We start from the raw sequence: 17728 nt of genomic DNA on the forward strand, positions 1-17728 counted from the left end.
TCCCATTTATGATGTTTTAGGGTGCTAATGAAGTGCAAATGCTCTTAACCTTCCCACAGTTTTGTGAGGAACTGTTTTCCAGGAATTATTCCATCATTCACACCCTAAACTGAGAAGTCCTCTTCAGAAGAGAAGGAGAGGAGATAAATCTCACATTTATGGTACAAAACCGCACGCATTTGGCCAAAAAAACTGCCCAGATGCCAATAGTCATGTAGTTCTTTAGAAAATAAAAGCAGTTTTGCACAGGTGGCTTGAATAACTGTGAGAAGTGTGAAGACTGTTTTCGAAATTGCATACAGATTTGGCTCCTACATGCACGTTAAATGAAAGAAAACTTACGTCCCCTTCAAAAACCATCTCAAATTCTTCTCTGTTTTTGATTTTAGTGTAGAGATATTCTGCCAGCTCCAGGCATTTGTTGATCTGATTTTCAAATCCTACTGTACCCTTTTAAAAAAGAAAGTAAGTATTAATTATATGGTCATTTTTCCTCCTCCAATGCAATTATCTTTTCAGATAGGCTTCACTCTTAAATGTCTTCAATCAGAAAACATTTAACAGTATTATTTCTTGTAACTTAAAAGTAAAGTTAATCAACACTGACTAAATGTGGCCTGACTGCAATCACTGTTTAGTTTTGTTCTCATTTTAAGAGAATTTATTATGATAATAACAAGGGCTTTTGATTTTTTTAATAGATTATTTTTAGCTCTTTTTTTCACTTTCCAAAAGTACTACGAATATTAAGTCTTGGCTTCCCAGCTCTCACTGAAAGACGAGGAACGTGGAATGGGAACTCAGTTGAAAGAGTAAGAGTTGGGAAGTCATTTATTTCCTCTGAACAGTTTGCTAGAAATTTGCATTTAAAAAAGTCAGCAAGCAAAATCCTGCAATATGTTTGCTAAAAGTCATTTGCCTACCAACTGATCTTTTGTCATATTCGATTTGTTTTGAAAGATCATAATCCCAATAAAGTAGATGAATGTTGATAATAAATAAAATAAGAAAAAAAAAGTTGTGGGGTTTTTTTTAAAGTACACTTTGTACATGAATGAAGAAGTAAGAAGGACAAGCACACTCTTAAATTATTGCTTATTTGGGGTAAGTTCGTAAGTTCTTTGTACTGAATAAAATGACTGAAGGTAAAGTCACAAGAACAGTTTTGGACCTAGGCTGTGTATTTCTATTATGAGGACAAGAGTATGATCACTCATGATGGCTAATGCTGAAGGAAAAATTTCCATAGCTCCTGATATTTTGTTTTCTTAACATTTTTGTAATATAATCGTTCAATCTGCTAGAAACAGGCTCCATCCAATACCTCAGAGAACTCAGGTCCAAGAAATCTGAATCTGTCAGACCAAACAGAAACCCAAAGTAACAAATTTCTGGAGAAATTTAAATTCCAGATATACAGATCAACTCACCAATTTTAATCTGTAACATTTTTAAAGAATCACGTCCACAAATATCTTACTTCCAAATTTTAAATATGACCCATATCCACTATGGTTTCCACTATATTTTTTTTCTTTATTGTGAAGTGCTCTACTTCTTTAGTGAGGTGAGTTTAACAGATGATTGTAACAGCAGAGGTAGAATCAGCATGCTAGTTTTAACAAAATATGTATTCAGAAAAACATTCGGTCCATGCTTTAATGGTGTCAGCACTTGGTAATTAGAACCATAAACAACACATTTCAAAGATGCTAGTCACAGTCCGATTCTAATGTGTCATAAGCAGTTTCATGTTACTGGATTACAATCAAAATTATTTATTTTGGAGGAAGAACTGAGTCTGAACTGAAATGTACTGATCCTGGTAACCAAACCTATGCTGATTACTAAAGCAATTGTTGTAAGTATTTTGTGTTGAAGTGTTTTGTTTCTTTTTCTGAAGTACTTTTAAAAATAAACAATGACAACTCTACCATCTGTTTAAAAGTAACTGTATATCTAAAGTTCTGTTATTTTCTTCCCTCAGTCTTCAATACTGAGGAACTCTGCATGAAAACATCTTTTATCATAACAGATTATTTACTATTGCTATCTAACTCTCACCCAAAGTGAAAACCATTTTATGATTTTGGCATTGAATGATTTTGGCATTGAATTTCATCTCAGTTTTACAAAAAAATATTAGACCGTGGACAGGTTACCCAACTGAATTCCCATTTTTTCAGCATAGGGCAACAAGAATAGTAATAAGATGATTACAGGTAAAGAAATAAAAATTAAATGTGTTTTCTTGACTACATGGACCCTCATCTTGCGAACACATAAGCCTATTATCTAAGCCCATGCTTAAATTCAGCCATCCAGGCATATCACAGTAGTACCAGGGAATCAACTGTTAAATCATCAGTTGGGCAAAGCTTCTTAAGAAAAAGGCTTTGTTTTCAAAGTTGCTTATAAAATCTGTGCATTGAAACGTGATGCTTAAAGGACCCTTGTAAATCACCAAGTCTACCCTACTGCTACTACACATAATCTGCCATAAAATACATATGTAACTGTATACTAGTCACAACAAAAGACCATTTCAGTGTCCTGCCCTCACTGATTTTACTGCAGGACTCATCTAGTGACTTAAACCTTTCTTCTAAATTCCAGCTGAATTTATTGATGGCTACTGTTGTTCTATGGCTCTTTTCTGACAATATTCAGATACCTGTGTGTTTAAAGATTGTAATTACACAAACATTTATGTCAAAAAAAGTGTTCCATTATATGAGACTTACAAATTAAATAAATACATTTCTGATTTTTGAGCTGATTTTTTTAATTATTTACCTTTGCCTTCCACATCAACCAGAATTTGAAAATGTCCACATGTCGACCACACTGTATTGCCTTATCTCCAGTGTCATAAGATACATCATACTGTTTGTCTTGCTGGAAGAGATAGCCTGCACACATTTGATTGCAGCCTTGAAGTATGCCCTGTAATGAAAAACATGCACTTATATAACTTATATGGCATATGTGCATATGAAACTGTATGCATTAATGACATATAAAAATGTACTTCAAATATACAGAGAAGACTTGCTCTTTAATGGGCCAAATTATAAAATACTGACCTTGCTTTGTAAACCTGATCCACAAAAATCATTTCATAACCTAAGAGGGTTCTTTTACAAGTCCCTGAGTAGTCATATGGTTTTACACACCCACACCTGAAAAAACACTCTCAGGTTAATTTGGATTACTAGTGTTTGGTACTAATTTTGTCCTCTTCACTCGGTAAGGCTATGTTCTTAAGACTTAAATTTTTGATGTGTTAAAGTACACACTAGAATAAAGCTGTGGTTTCTCAGTGCAGCAGATAGCTACAGAAAATGAAAGGAAAAAAAGTAATTGAACACTTCAACTTTATGTATTGTCCAGCTTTTTGAAAATTAACATCAGTGATAAATATAAGTACAAATTACCTAAGCCAGTCATTTTTGCTTACAAGTAAATATGGTCCACAGACCAATAGAAACCTACAGATTACTGGTAAATATCTCCGAAGGAAACAGAGGAGCAAATTCCTGTATGTTACACAGAAATCTTATATATGTGACATTTGTAAAGTGGTTTTCATCTCCTTTAGAGTTTATTAGTGGTTCTTTGAAGAAGCTTGAAGACACTGGCATATGACAAATACAAAAGCACTTATCAAAGTTCTTGTATAGAGAATAAAACATTTTGCCAAAATCCTGCAATACTTAGCATGATAAGCACGCATGCCACTAATTAACGGCTAGTGCTTCCCTGCAATAGATGTTTTATAATGGGAAATAAATTCTGCAGCCTTCAGTTTAGAAATGGGCTACCTGTAAGAGCAACGGCAGACCTAGGACTGAAACCCATGACTCCTACATCCCAGTTCTATGCAAAGGGACCACTTCTTCAACTAACCTCTTCTAGAAGCAATTGACATGCCAGAAATTAGTAGGCAATAGAATTAATCTTATCCACAAATGACATGAGTTCTTTTTTCTATCATCTAAGGATTATACATATTGCTTAAAAGAATTAAGACACTGGTCTTGCTTTTATTGATGACAATAAAGAATCTAGAAGAAAGCACTAAAGATAAATATGGAGTCATAATAAAAGCAACATGGTTTATTTTCAACAGAACTGAGAAACTTTTAAACCAATGTGTAAGGTAAAAAATGTTGATTTTTATTTGAGCAGTTTAGACTGTGACCAATTACCAAGACCAAGGCTGTATTCAGTATCATATCAGTATACCACAGAAACAATGGGACAGGTGGTCAGACAAAGTATATTAGTATGGCTCTAGTGTTGTTATTAGAATATGCAAAGATTCTATAGCTAAAGATCTGACCCATATTGTCTACAGCTTTACAAAAAAACCCAAAACACAAAAACCTCAAACGCAAAAAAACCAGAAAAGATAAAACAACTTCCTAAACACAGTGTAAATTCACACAATCATTCCTTCCAAAAGAAGTTTTGAAATTAAATAAATTTTGCACTACCCTATTAAAAACTAAGGCTTGATATTTACTTTTTTTTTTAACTGTTTAATTATTAAGTATAAGGCAGACCTTCTCCCGGACAAGAATGGCAGAACATTGTAACAACACTCCCATCATCTTGTGTGGATTCCAAGTGACTGAGTTGGCTCTGCAAAAAAATTACACATTCAGATAGATATGGAAAACAGAAACTTAACCTGAAGCAATCACCTTTGTTTTCTGCTTTCATCTGGAAATGTATGGAGTTTTGACCATGATGATTTCACTATGGAGATTATTACTGTCTCAAGTGTCTTCTTTCCCAGCTATACTATCCAGGAAAGGAATTTTTCGTGTGTTAACATCGCAATGTCAGACTTAACGATAAGTTTATATTATTACTAATACCAGCTCATTAGTGTCGGACTATGCTGATTAGCTGATATAGTAACTTCACCCCCAGAAGACTCCATTTCTACAAATAGCACTAATAAAACTAACCAAAACAGTTTGACAGATTATATCAATTGAAGGTACTGATTTCCAGGGGGCAAGGGGTGTCAGAGAATTAAGGGAATAATATGAATTCTGGGGCAATGCCAGTTCTTTACTGAACACCTGCTGGAAAAGTAGAAAGCAAAGGAAAAGACACTCCTCATGCTTACCTGCTTTTCACTTAAAGGCCTTTTCTGTACTAGCTTCTCCAGCCATGGACCGTTAAAAGGCTATAAAACTTTACATCATAATCCTACCATTCTGTATGTAAACCTTAAATCTTTTTACATGTAAGCACAGGTGGATGCACAAGATCACCTAATTTACTAGCCAAACAGATGAGATGTTCCATATTTTTAACATGTATCTTAGACAGTTTAACGATGACACTAAAATAAATGTGCCAACATTGCACATCCATTGACCTCTTCACCCTAAGTAATTAATTACTAAATGTCCCCTTGATTCACAGTGTGTTCCAGAGAAGAAAGTGCATAATCATATTTCACAGCCTATGCATATGTTCTTACAACATGGTTGAAAGAAAATTCAAAGATATTTCCTCCTCTTCTACACCCTGCTCTCAGAGGACACAGACACAACTACAGTTCCTCTGTTTTGAGCAACACAATGACTTCTTCACCCCAGTCTGAAGACTGCTAATTCCATAAAGATTCCAGACACAATTCCAATGTCCGTCTGTGCTAGGTTAGACACCCCTCAGCCAAAAGAACAGTGCAGCCTGTGCTGCACCTGGGGAGCTCACCATCCCTCTAAAACCTCCTGCTTAGGCGGTGCAAACCAGCAGGTATATAGGTCAAACTTAGGAAGCAATTATCTTTTAAAAAACTTGACTAGTAGTTCAGATGGAGTAGTCAAGAAACAACAATTTACGTAACAGCTCATTTCCTTTTGAGACCGCTATGGTTTCAGCTTCGCACATTTATTTAACTTTCAGGGTTCCAAACAAAGATAATTTCAAGTTGTTTTCGCAAGGAGCATTTGGTTTATTTTAACATGAAGACGCTGCTCTCCTCCCTGCACAGCCAGCCAGCCAGCGGCTATCCTACCACAGGCAATCCCCGCTCTGCACCGTGGCAGCGTGCCAGTCCTTACAGTCCCATGCCTCCGGGCAGCCCAAATCCGGCCCGAGTGTGAGCAACAGACCCCAGCTGGGGCCCGTGGCAGGCAATTACGCAGGACATGTGGGCCCCGACCCGTGTTTGAAGATCCATACCGCTGACTAGAAAAGAAATAATATCATGCTTTGTGTCTGCTGCTTTCTGTATTTGCTTAAGATGACGGTCTTAATTAGCACCTCTGGGTGGACCTCAGGTCAAGAGAAGTGTGCCAAACTACTGTGACCAAACCTGTGTAGCTTAAGGTAATTATTTTTCGATGCTGACCTCATATTAGACATGTTGCCGTAACATGAGTGAATTGCAAATTGGACTGGGCAGAGGTTGATATGATTTGGCTACCTCAGAGTACTCCTGCCATACTACACACTGCTGTCCCTGTGACAGAAGGGTCCACATGGTTTTCCTGCCAGTCCTTCTGTACATTATTTTTTATCCTGTACTTGTTCTTCACTTACTGTATGATGAGATGCCCACCACTAGGAAAGTTTGTTTTCCCTAAGGAAGAACATTGCTCACTGTTCTCATTTTATGCCTTTACACAGTGCCCACTTTCAGCACAGTTGACTCAAGGAAGCAATTTGGGACTAATTTGAGAGTACATGGGTAGAGCAAAACATTTTTTGCTTCCCTGAAAGCTGATATTTGCAGTGATGGGAAAGATCCCGTGTTTCTGGTTCTCCACTGCTTTTCTGATTTTTATTCTAGATGGGCAGCCTTTTATAACAGAGCAGTTTCAGAGGAAATCTAGAGATGCACACATCCATGGGGTTATAAACAGCATCTTCTACAGACTACAGCCTTGTCATTGTTGGATATGGGAACATCTGTGCCAAAGACTACACACAGGACTCCTCCTGAGTCTGAATTGTAAGGGCTAGGGGGACGGTCATGCTCTCACTCTGCTATCACTATCAAATTCTTCGCCTTTTTAAATTTGGTTCAATTAATTGTTTAATAAAGGCTGGCTTCTGGTCTCAGTGGGCATCTTGGTAACCTGGGTTATGTGCTTGGGTGTACACACGCACTCTTTTCTGCAGACTTCACTGTGGCCTCTACAAGAGCTTCCTGCTTGTTTCATATAATCACCCCATGGCACCAACTCATAGGCCCCTTTACCCTGAGATGCAGTGAGTATCTGTAACTCTTCCAGGCATCCCTGTAAATTCCCTAAGTCTTCTGTCTGGCACTGTAGAACTGTACCAGCTCTGTGCTATCATAGTCCTTTCCAGCCTTATAGGTACTGAAATTTGCCCCTAAAAATCACTGCTAATTCAGTCTCTACCATGTGTTCCTCTCTTTGTTTTATACAAATATATATATGTGTGTGTATATATAAAGCAATACAAAAGCAAGCATATATATGTATTTATAAACTTCCATTTACAGAACACCCATTTTCAGGCAGAACATATGCTCTTTATTTTCTGGAAATAACTGCAAACATCTTTTAGGAGAGAATCTCGAAAAATTCCCACCATGCCATTGCTTCCCATCATACATATTCATGCTCAAACACCTTCTCTGGATTCCTCATTCCTCACTGCTATTCTCGGAGTCCTACATTTCAGAGATTGTCTAGCTCTCACACTCTGTTTTTTCCTCAAATCCTCCTTCACCCATTCCCAGACTTATGGTCCCTTCAGAGCTATGCATAGAACAATCTCCTTTCCCTTTTGCCAGGCAATATCCTTGTCCTCCAAATCTGCTGAAAACTTACCTTTCACTCAGCTGTACATCACTGTTTTCTTCTGCAGTACTGCTTCAATCTTCCTAGTGTGAACCTTTCCTGTCTGTCTTGCTTTTGTTTAATTTAGTGTTTAAACTCTTTAATGCAGCAAATTCATCTTTTCATGAATTTGTGAAGTGTCATGTACCTTACAAAAGTACTTTAATAACAGTATTGCAAATAAGCACCATGTCGTACCTTTCTATTCCATTCAGTTTATGACGATGCTTTCGGGACATTAAGAGTCCACCTCCCCAGGCAGCCTGGAAGAGAGAAAAAAAAGAGAAGATTCATTGTTTTGGAAAAGCCTAACGTATTTTAATTTACTCAGGACCTAGTAATAAATATTTTAATTCAAGACAAAACACATGTAAACAAAAATCCTAATTTGCCTGAATAATAGCACTTAATTTAGTTACTTACATCTACATGGAGCCAGAGGTTGTATTTTTCACATATATCTGCAATCTCCTGTATTGGATCAAAGGCTCCATATACTGTTGTGCCAGCAGTTGCATTTACAAAAAGAGGAATGTATCCCTACAATAAAAATAAAAAATATTAAATACAAACCCCAACCTCTTTCAGAAAAAAATGTAAGTGCAAATAATTTTAGAAATGTTGCTATCCCATTTTACAGCCTAAAAATGTTTTTCTTCCCATGTGAAAGGTACATATAATCAACAGTAGAAACTAACACATTGTATACATAGTAGGAGCAAACTCTGTTTTTATTGTACTGTAACTTCACATAATTTACTAGCCAGAAGGTAAAGAATATTATTTTGTATAATATCTTTCAGTGAGGAGATTCAAACATTCTAGTAGAAGACTGGAAACAGTCAAGTAAAGTTGAGACTTTTACAGCAGTATAATGGAAAATTAATTAAATGTGATTTGTAAGTTGTGATTTGAAGGCTTTAAGTTGTTCCTTTAGTTTTTATCTACTAATAAACACCAGAAAAAAGTAGAACAAAGCAATCCAAAACAAAAACAATAAATGTGGAAATATCAGATCAAAGTGAGACAATTTTAAATTAGATTAAATAAATGTGAGCTGCAATTTCATAGAGTGCCCAAATGTAATGAAGTTAAGAAATAAAAAAATAATAATCGTATTGCTCTAACTTTGGTGGTTTTATACAAAATTAATGGATTTTTCATTGATTCAAGAAATAACAATGAATGCCTCAAAAAATTAAACTTTCTGAGTATATTTACTAACACTGCAGCCTTGAAATCTATGGGAATTTTTAGGACTAAACTTCAATAGAATTTTTGATGGTTTTGGCTAAACATTAAAGTTGGATAAAAATAGGTTTAGTTTCATGCTTTCATACTTTTTTCCATATATTTCCAAATAGAAACTTATTTTTAAAAGTCATAAAATACAGATGTGGTTCAAGAGTCAAGAATACTTTGTTTTTAAACAGTAAATTGAAACCTTAGCAAGACATATAGATAATTCCCTAAAAAATACATTAATGTAAAATTAAGCAGCTGAAAACATTATTGTTGTAACATTTATATCATTATAATGTTCTCTTTTAATGTTAATCCCCAGCCTTCAAAGGGAGAGGTAATTTTACTAAGCTAAGCATTTAAGCACTAGTTTTTAAAAACACATACCTTTTGTTTTGCTTCCAAAATTTTTGCCTCCAAATCAGCTGGTATTATTTTGCCTCTGTAATTATTGTAAAAACAGAAAGACAAAGAAAATTAAAGAATGCATATGGAAATACTAGCTACAGTTGAAATAATTTAATAGGATTTTCTCAACAGGCCATTAACAACTTGACACACTGTACTGAACCAGTCCTTAAGCATAATACAACAAATTTAACAGATGAACACATTTGATACATGAAAACCTTAGCATTCATCCTACCTTTCATTGCATTTTATTAAAATCACATTGTCTGTTCCAAATCCAAGTGCAGCTCCAGCTTTCTTTATGGAGTAGTGACTCTGCAGCAAAACATACGCACATTTAATGGAGTGGTCGTTTAATGATGAAACATCTTCACAACATACATCAATAAATTAAGAATTAGCAGCATATTAAGCTCACATGTTCCGAGGTAAAGAGAACCAGTTTAGGGACTGCAGCCATGCCTTTGGTTTTGACTTCAGGGAAATACTTGTAGCGTGCAGCCATTATGCTGTACATGTTGGAGATAGCCCCTCCTGTTAATGAATAAATGAATGAATAATAAAATAGGGATAATGAGAAAAAAATGCATATTAGACCAAAGACATAGAAGTCTCATTTGCATTATGCAGTGAAAGTGACAGTGAACTATGTAAAAAATAAATCTCTGAAATGCACGGTCATCTGTCTAAACAGCATAGGGAGAGACCCTCTAGAAAGTCACACCATTAGAATTTCCTATCCATCATCTCTTTCAATTGCTAATATTTCGTAACACGTTCCTAAAAAGTTTGCTTTCATTGTGCTGCTTTTGCAGGACAACTTCTTGTTAGCAAGAATAACAGGAAGTTATCAAATTGTCTGAGGATGAAGAAAAGTTGCATTGATGGATTTATCCCATCTCACTATATACACAGAAGTAGATGCCTAAAAGGGAGATTTCTACAGCTAAGCTAGTTATCCTACCCTTCCTTACAGTCTGTTATGGGAAAGAGGCACTTTGCAGGCTATGATTCATCTAATCTATTTTGACACTTATTTTTAAAGAATGTGAATTGAGGGAAAGCACCTATTTCTCTTGGTTTACTGCTGAAAAGAGCCCAGGACAGTTAGCTCAGTTCTATGATGCAAACCCCAATATTAGCAATTTGAAGCTCACCCATAAAGTCTGGGATAACTTATTCCTCCAATATTTCTTCATCAACAAGAACACTGAGAAAGATCTGTATTTTTCTAGCAGGTGGGACTGGAGACAAAGCAAGTGTGCATTCCTGGATTTTATGCTGGCTGTTCCAAAAGGAGGTAGAATTGTCCTTCATCCTCTGAAACAGAATGGTGCCCTCTCCACCCCAAACCCAGAAATCTGGAGTTCTGCTGGGACATCCATATGGTCCACTCATGGGTCCATGACTTCCACATGGTTTACCACTCTTTTCTGCCATTGCTGACACTCTTTATATCACCTTCATGGGAAGACACTTTGTCTTGGTCTTCAGAAGCATACTTGTGAATCCAGTCAGATTATGTCCCAGATAATCTGGAATGTGGCCTTCTATGATGGAATGACAACATGAGTGGACAAGAGAAGAGCTACTGATGCTGTCTACCTGGACTTCTGTAAGGCCTTCGACATGGTCCCCCCACAACATCCTTCTCTCTAAATTGGAGAGAGATGGATTTCATGCGTGGACTGTTGGATGGATGAGGAATTGGTGGGATGGTCGCATCTGGAGAGTGGGTACTGGTCAATGGCTCAATGTCCAGATGGAGATCAGTGACAAGGGGTGTCCCTCAGGGGTCTTTACTGGGACCAGTACTTTTTAATATCTTCACCAATGACATAGTGGGATCAAGTGCACCCTCGGCAAGTTTGCAGATGACATCAAGCTGGGTGGTACAGTTGACACACCTGAGGGACAGGATGCCATCCAGGGGGAGCTGGACAAGTTCAAAGAATGGGCCTGTGTGAACCTCATGAGGTTCAACAAGGCCAAGTCCAGGCTTGGGGATGAAGGGATCGAGAGCAGCCCTGCCGAGAAGGACACCAGAAGTACTGGTGGATGAAAAGCTGGACATCAGCTGGCAATGTGAGCTCACAGCCCAGAAGGACAACCATATCCTGGGCTGCATCAAAAGCAGTACGGCCAACAGGTTGAGGGAGGTAATTCTTCCCCTCTGCTCTGGTGAGATCCCACCTGGAGTCCTGCATCCGGCTCTGGAGCCCTGAGCACAGGAAAGACATGGACCTGTTGGATAGGGTGCAGAGGAGGGCCACAAAAATTATCTGAGAGATGGAGCACCTCTCCTGTGAGGACAGGCTGAGAGAGTTGGAATTGTTCACCCTGGAGAAGGGAAGGATCCGGGGAGACCTTATTGCAGCCTTACAGTATTTAAAGGAGGCTTATAAGAGAGATGGTGACAAATTTTTAGCAGGGCCTGTAGCGATAGGACAAGGAGCGATGGTTTTAAACTCAAAGAGTGGAGATGTAAACTAGATAGAAGTAAGAAATTTTTCACAAGGAGAGTGGTGAAACAATGGCACGGGTTGCCCAGAGAGGTGGTAGATGCCCCATCCCTGGAAACATTCAAGGTCAGGTTGGATGGGGCTCTGAGCAACGTGCTCTAGTTGAGATGACCCTGCTCATGGCAGGGGGCTTGGACTAGATGACCTTTAAAGATTCTATGATTCTATGATAATATGTCCCAGAAAGTCTTTTGCTGACTGTGAGCCCAAATCCCCACTGACCATAAAGGAAGTCAGTACATGATTTCTGGAGCTACTGGTCAGCAGGAATTGTAGTTGCTGAGCACCTCCAGAAACGAAGTGCAAAAACAGTCTGCCTGACTATGTACCAGAGCTTGTAGTAATTAAAATGTTGTCCAGCCATGATACACAGCCATACTCAAAGATTTTTTTTTTCACAACTTTTTTGTGGGATGCTTGAACAAAGCATGTATTTCAGATAGGAAATTCCTACTTCTAAGTATCTGATGCATTGTTTTGTGTTGCAGATATTGTGGGCAATCAGACAACCTTATGTTCATTTTAACTTTTGAAGTCAAACCACCAAAACAGAGAGGAAAAACTCACCAGGTGAGAATATTCCATCACCATCTTTATTTGACCATCCAATAATCTCTCTCATCTTTCGAAGTGTTAATTGTTCCATGAGGACAAAAACAGGCGCAATTTCGTAGGTAAACCTGCATGGATAAAACAAACAAAACCAAACAAACAAGGTCAAATACAGATTCTAAAAACACACAATAAATTCCCAGTCTATGATTCTTTGTGAAAATGCTTAAGATTCCTAAAAGTTTTCCTATAAATTGAGGTTCTGATATTGCACCATTTCCCCAAGCAAAAATTCTCAGGAAGACAATACTGGTCAATAAAAACTGCAGTATTAGCTGTTTTGCAACTTTCTATATAGCCAACGTAAGACCTAATGCTCACCATAATAGTGATACAGACTGATGTACAAGATCGTACTGTAAAACATTTGTTTCCCAAAGTGCCAATTTCACACTTGTGGAGTAACATATAACCAAATCCTTATGAAAACAGTGAACTTCACTGAGCTAAACACAACCATAATTAGAAGTATTGAGCCAGGGCTTCAAAGTCTAAATACAATTAATTATGTGGATTTATTCTGTTGATGATCTCCAAGGACAACTTATTTCTACAATACCATGAGATCAATAACTGTCAAAAGTAATTATAAATGATGATTTTCTAATTATGTATTACAAAAAAACAAGTCAGCAGTCAACTATTGTATCTGCTTAATGAGGGCAAAAACCACTGCATAGCCTGGTATGCCCTGATGTCACAGACAGATATGTGGATGGAAAGTGACAGTCATACAACCATTTTTGGTGATCAAGGTACATGGACAAATTGCTACTGCTGTAAACAAATTCTGCTTGCTCTGTACACACACACACACACAAAAAAAATAAGGAAGAAAAGAGAAGCATAAAGAAACTAAACAATCAACCCATGATTTCCAAAGGAAGTTATAAGAATATGGCACCCTGACACTTTGGATCTGACTGATGCCTTCCACTTGAATAATTTCACCAAAACGTATGTGTTGTCTCTCTAATACTAAAATGACATTTTGAGAATAGGTATGGCAAACTTTAAGAAGACATGTGGTATGAAGAAGGGAACATGTCTGAAAAGCTTGTCTTTTATTTACAGCTACACTGGTTAGGTTTAATATTAATTTTTTTCTACAATCCTTATGTGTCCTTAGTCCATCAGAGAAACACCACCGCTATTTTTACAACATTCCTTTAAGATTAAACAGCATTTGTAATTTAATTGTTGTAATTGCTATTTTTCAGAAGCCAAAATACTGCTTATTTTGCTTTTATTATCCTTAGAACTGTCAGAGACTGACAGTTGCACACTGATCTTAAGTTTGTGTCCTGCCAGTATTTACAGAGAGACAAAATTAATAAACCAGTTGATGTCTCATAACAGTGGGGGGGGGTGGTATTTTGTTTTTAAGCACTGCAAGTCTAGGATATATTCCAATCTTTATTTAGGCAGAATGACCAACTGAAGTCAACAGGAACTCAGCAATGTATAGATCACTGTAGCCTAATACAGGATACATTTAAGCCGATATGATTTTTTCCACCAGTTTAAATGCATTTTAAATTTTGTCCTGAGACCTTTTACACTAATCCCTACATACTTCCCAGAAGACTTAAAGGCTTGTACAAAAAATACATAATGTTATGCAAGTTTTTTTGTATATAAGATTGCAAGTGTTCACATGGGGAATTTTGAATATACTTAAACCCAAGTAAAATAGCATTTATTTATTTTATTATGTAATTATTTTCTGAGTCTCCAAAGATCGACAAAGAAATAAGACTGCAGATGATTATAAATGATAAAGCCAATGCAGCTACATTAGATGATAGCTACTATTTTAAAATCACATCTTGCTAAAGTTCACTTATTTGTATTAAACGTAACTTCAGTTAAATTCAGTATTAAATGAAAAATTCAGTTAAACACAGAAATGATTTTTGTCTTGGAAGGAACTGTCCAACTTTAGAACCAATTTCCTGTCCAAAAAATGCTAATTGGACTTTTCGTACAGTTAAAACCTTTACAGATATTTCTATGAGTTAACTAAAACAGTCATAAGTCTCAGTTCTTTACTAAACAGAATAAATGAATGGGTCTTTTGGTAGTGGCCAGTCCTGACCTTTCACTTAAAGGCCAAATCATTTTTTCAAGCCAAATCATTCTAGCTACCTCTTTTCCTGTTTGCTAGTATGTGAAAAGCATTCTGAGAATAAACATAAAGCATTTTACATCATGTTTCTATGTTACATTTTCGTAAGCATAAATGCATAATACTGAAAATACCAATGTAACTCTCTTGTCTTGGCTAACAGTGGGCATAAAGAGAATTTCCAGATAACATTATCGCTTTCTAACTTCGGCTGGCTGCTGCATGTTGAGCGAACGCCCTGCACTAGAGATCCTTAGAGCTGGATGAATAACAGCAACTTCTGAAATTTCCACCCCAAAGACCTTACAATTAGTGATTGAGCTATGAATAGCACATTGATATATTATTTACAAGGCAATGTGGGAAGCTTATTATGTTTAATTTAATATATTATCTTCACAGTGACATTTAAGTAATATTTCCTAATGACAATTTAAAATTTTAAGAAAGCATAGATGTTGTGGTTACTCAAAACTCATTTGTGAAAGAAAACACTTATTTTTTAATTGTTCACAAATATTTTAAGTATTGTTTATAGATGAAAAAGAAAATATGGCAAAACATTCCCTACCATAATCCAGTGTTGTTTATGTGTTACATGCTTGTGCAGCTGAAATAGGTTAGAAAGGTTTCTAGGTAAAGGTCAGAACTTGCTCTTCTGTGCTGGAACACTGCTCAAAACAAGTAATATGTTCCCCAGAGATGATGTGGCTATTTTTAATAACCTTCTCTGACAGTTCTTTGAATCATATTTTACAAACATCTTGCTTTAACCTTACTTGCAATTACTGTGTTATTTAAAAGCACATCATGTTGACCTTGGTTTACTGAAAAAGGAGAGAGCAATGTATTATTTTGCATTTGCTAAACCTCATGCAAAGAAACAGATACTCAATTTTCATGCTTGCAGAGAAGTATTTTCAAGATATGTTCTTGTTTAAAGTATAAATTGATCAGAAACTAGCTTTACAGGACTAGCTATTTAATAATTTAATTTAAAACCAAACAAAGGCAAAAGCAGCCTAATTCTAAAAAAGTTACTCTTTCAGAACTGAGTGCTATGTTCTTAATAATGATGGCGATATTTCATAATACTATCACAGTCTGTCACACAGCTGAATTCTATTATGTCCTATCAGATTTGTGCAATTTCACTGATTACAAAAGGATAAGTAAGCTAGGATAATGAAGTTAGTCAAAGGAAAAGGGGCTTGCAAATGTGACACTGTCTGAAGTATGTCTTTGTCACAGAGAAACAGTATTTAAACAAATTTTTATTTTAGCAATGTAGTCAGATTTGTTTTCACTTTTAATTGTAGTGAAAACAAAAGAAAAAGCACTTTGCCATACTTGTTTTCTGATTAAAATGTATGTTGCTTGGTTTTCTTCCCAATCAGCTTTTAAATCTGAATGTCTCATACCAAATTTTAGCATACAGAGAACTAATTGAGAAGACAATTATTACAAAGAGCAGGCTGGTTTTGGCTCGAGCACCTTGTATATTTTTCTTTATTGCTAATGTCACAATCCAGGCATAGCTACACAGAACTACTAGTAATCAGCTATACTTAATGAACCATTTACTCAATGGATAGGCCAGTGAAAATATTGTTCATTTCCCAGTCTGCAGATACATTTCCTGTGTTCTGCCAGTTAGTAACAAACTACCCAAAACAGAGGTAGCTTTAGAGTTAAAAGATACCCAATACAGGGTACTACCAAAACAGAAGGCAGTCTGTTACCTGCCAAGTATTTGGACTCCCATCCAAATGATTTCTGGGCATATGCAAATTGATATACAAATAAAAACTGGCTAGAATTTTTTTGTTGTTTGGTGGTTGGGTTTTTTTCATTAATTACACTCTTTATTGCAAAAACTCAACAAAATACCTTACATTTACATCTAGCTTTCATTAATTTTGAGGTCAAGAAAAATTAGGGAAAGTTTCCTCATTGATATGCTCTAGAAAGAATATTTTACTTTCTCCATACTTCCATTTATTTATTTTCACACAACTTGAATTACTCTCAGACTGAGTAATTCCTTCACTATCATCAAAATAATTTTCAATGTTACATTTTTAATCATTTTGAAGACACACAAAAGCTACTTCTACACCAGCACATGGACAGGAGAAGGTGGTGCCCCAAACCTGCTACCTCTGAAGTCAACAGGAGAAAAGACAATAAAGTTTTACATATTTTGCATTCCAGTGTTAATATATGGATTGGTGCAGAATTACTCAGCCTAGAGACAAAGCTTAAAAAAAAAATCGGGAAAAGATAAAGAAGATTGGTCCAAGAGAATAAAAATAATTTCCTGTTATTATATTAGAATCAGTATGTTTTACTTACCATGTGCTCTGGGATATCTGCATTTCTGTTTATCAGAAATGTAAAACTGTTCAGCTATAATAATTTTCACTGTATTACTGCCACATTAAGAAAAATGAGATGCTTTTATTGAAGGCGCAGCAATTGGCATTTAAAGAAGAGAATTATACACGTCTATGACAATACATGTCTGCCATGATAGATGGCAGCCCCTCTAAGCACCAGTCACAGGCGCTGACGACAAGCCACTGCTTACATGTTTGTATTAGCCGTTGATGTCAACCACTCCCCAGCCAAGCCAATAATGTCCAATCCTGTGGACAGCTGATTGAAAAAGCGAGGGTGACCTGGAAAGGGAATTGAGAACAACTCAGAACAACTCCACCAGTATCTCTCAGGCTTCAATTTTAAAACATTTCAAATTTAAATCACTTAAACCGGCCAACTATTCTGACACAAACGGTGGTTGCGCACTCGTAACACACTTGCAGCGAAGTCTTCAAAGCAAGTCCTGCTCACGGGGAGACCGTTAAGCAACATCCACGGATGGCTTGTTACAAACTTGAAACCCCGCTTTAGAGGCCGCTCCTGCATGGAACCATTGCCGCTTAAATTAAAAGCGAGCCTCAGAGCCGACC

At 36.6% G+C, this 17728-nt stretch overlaps 1 protein-coding gene across 1 annotated transcript in view; it reads right to left on the reverse strand.

The window, feature by feature from the left end:
* LOC104625524 (glutamate decarboxylase 1) overlaps positions 1 to 17434 on the reverse strand; it is a 19759-nt gene extending 2325 nt beyond the window's left edge. Inside the window, exons 1-10 of the mRNA XM_010293169.1 lie at positions 17347 to 17434; positions 12584 to 12696; positions 9913 to 10028; positions 9730 to 9809; positions 9471 to 9525; positions 8265 to 8381; positions 8040 to 8104; positions 4569 to 4647; positions 2797 to 2946; positions 343 to 450 (exon numbers count right to left, since the gene is read on the reverse strand). Coding sequence (XP_010291471.1) covers positions 343 to 450; positions 2797 to 2946; positions 4569 to 4647; positions 8040 to 8104; positions 8265 to 8381; positions 9471 to 9525; positions 9730 to 9809; positions 9913 to 10028; positions 12584 to 12696; positions 17347 to 17348 — 885 coding nt within the window. The 5' untranslated portion in view covers positions 17349 to 17434. The remainder of the gene's footprint in view (positions 1 to 342; positions 451 to 2796; positions 2947 to 4568; positions 4648 to 8039; positions 8105 to 8264; positions 8382 to 9470; positions 9526 to 9729; positions 9810 to 9912; positions 10029 to 12583; positions 12697 to 17346) is intronic.
* Between the last annotated feature and the right edge of the window lie 294 nt (positions 17435 to 17728).

This window comes from Phaethon lepturus, unplaced genomic scaffold, assembly GCF_000687285.1.
Source record: "Phaethon lepturus isolate BGI_N335 unplaced genomic scaffold, ASM68728v1 scaffold28208, whole genome shotgun sequence".
In the NCBI taxonomy this organism is placed as follows: domain Eukaryota; kingdom Metazoa; phylum Chordata; class Aves; order Phaethontiformes; family Phaethontidae; genus Phaethon; species Phaethon lepturus.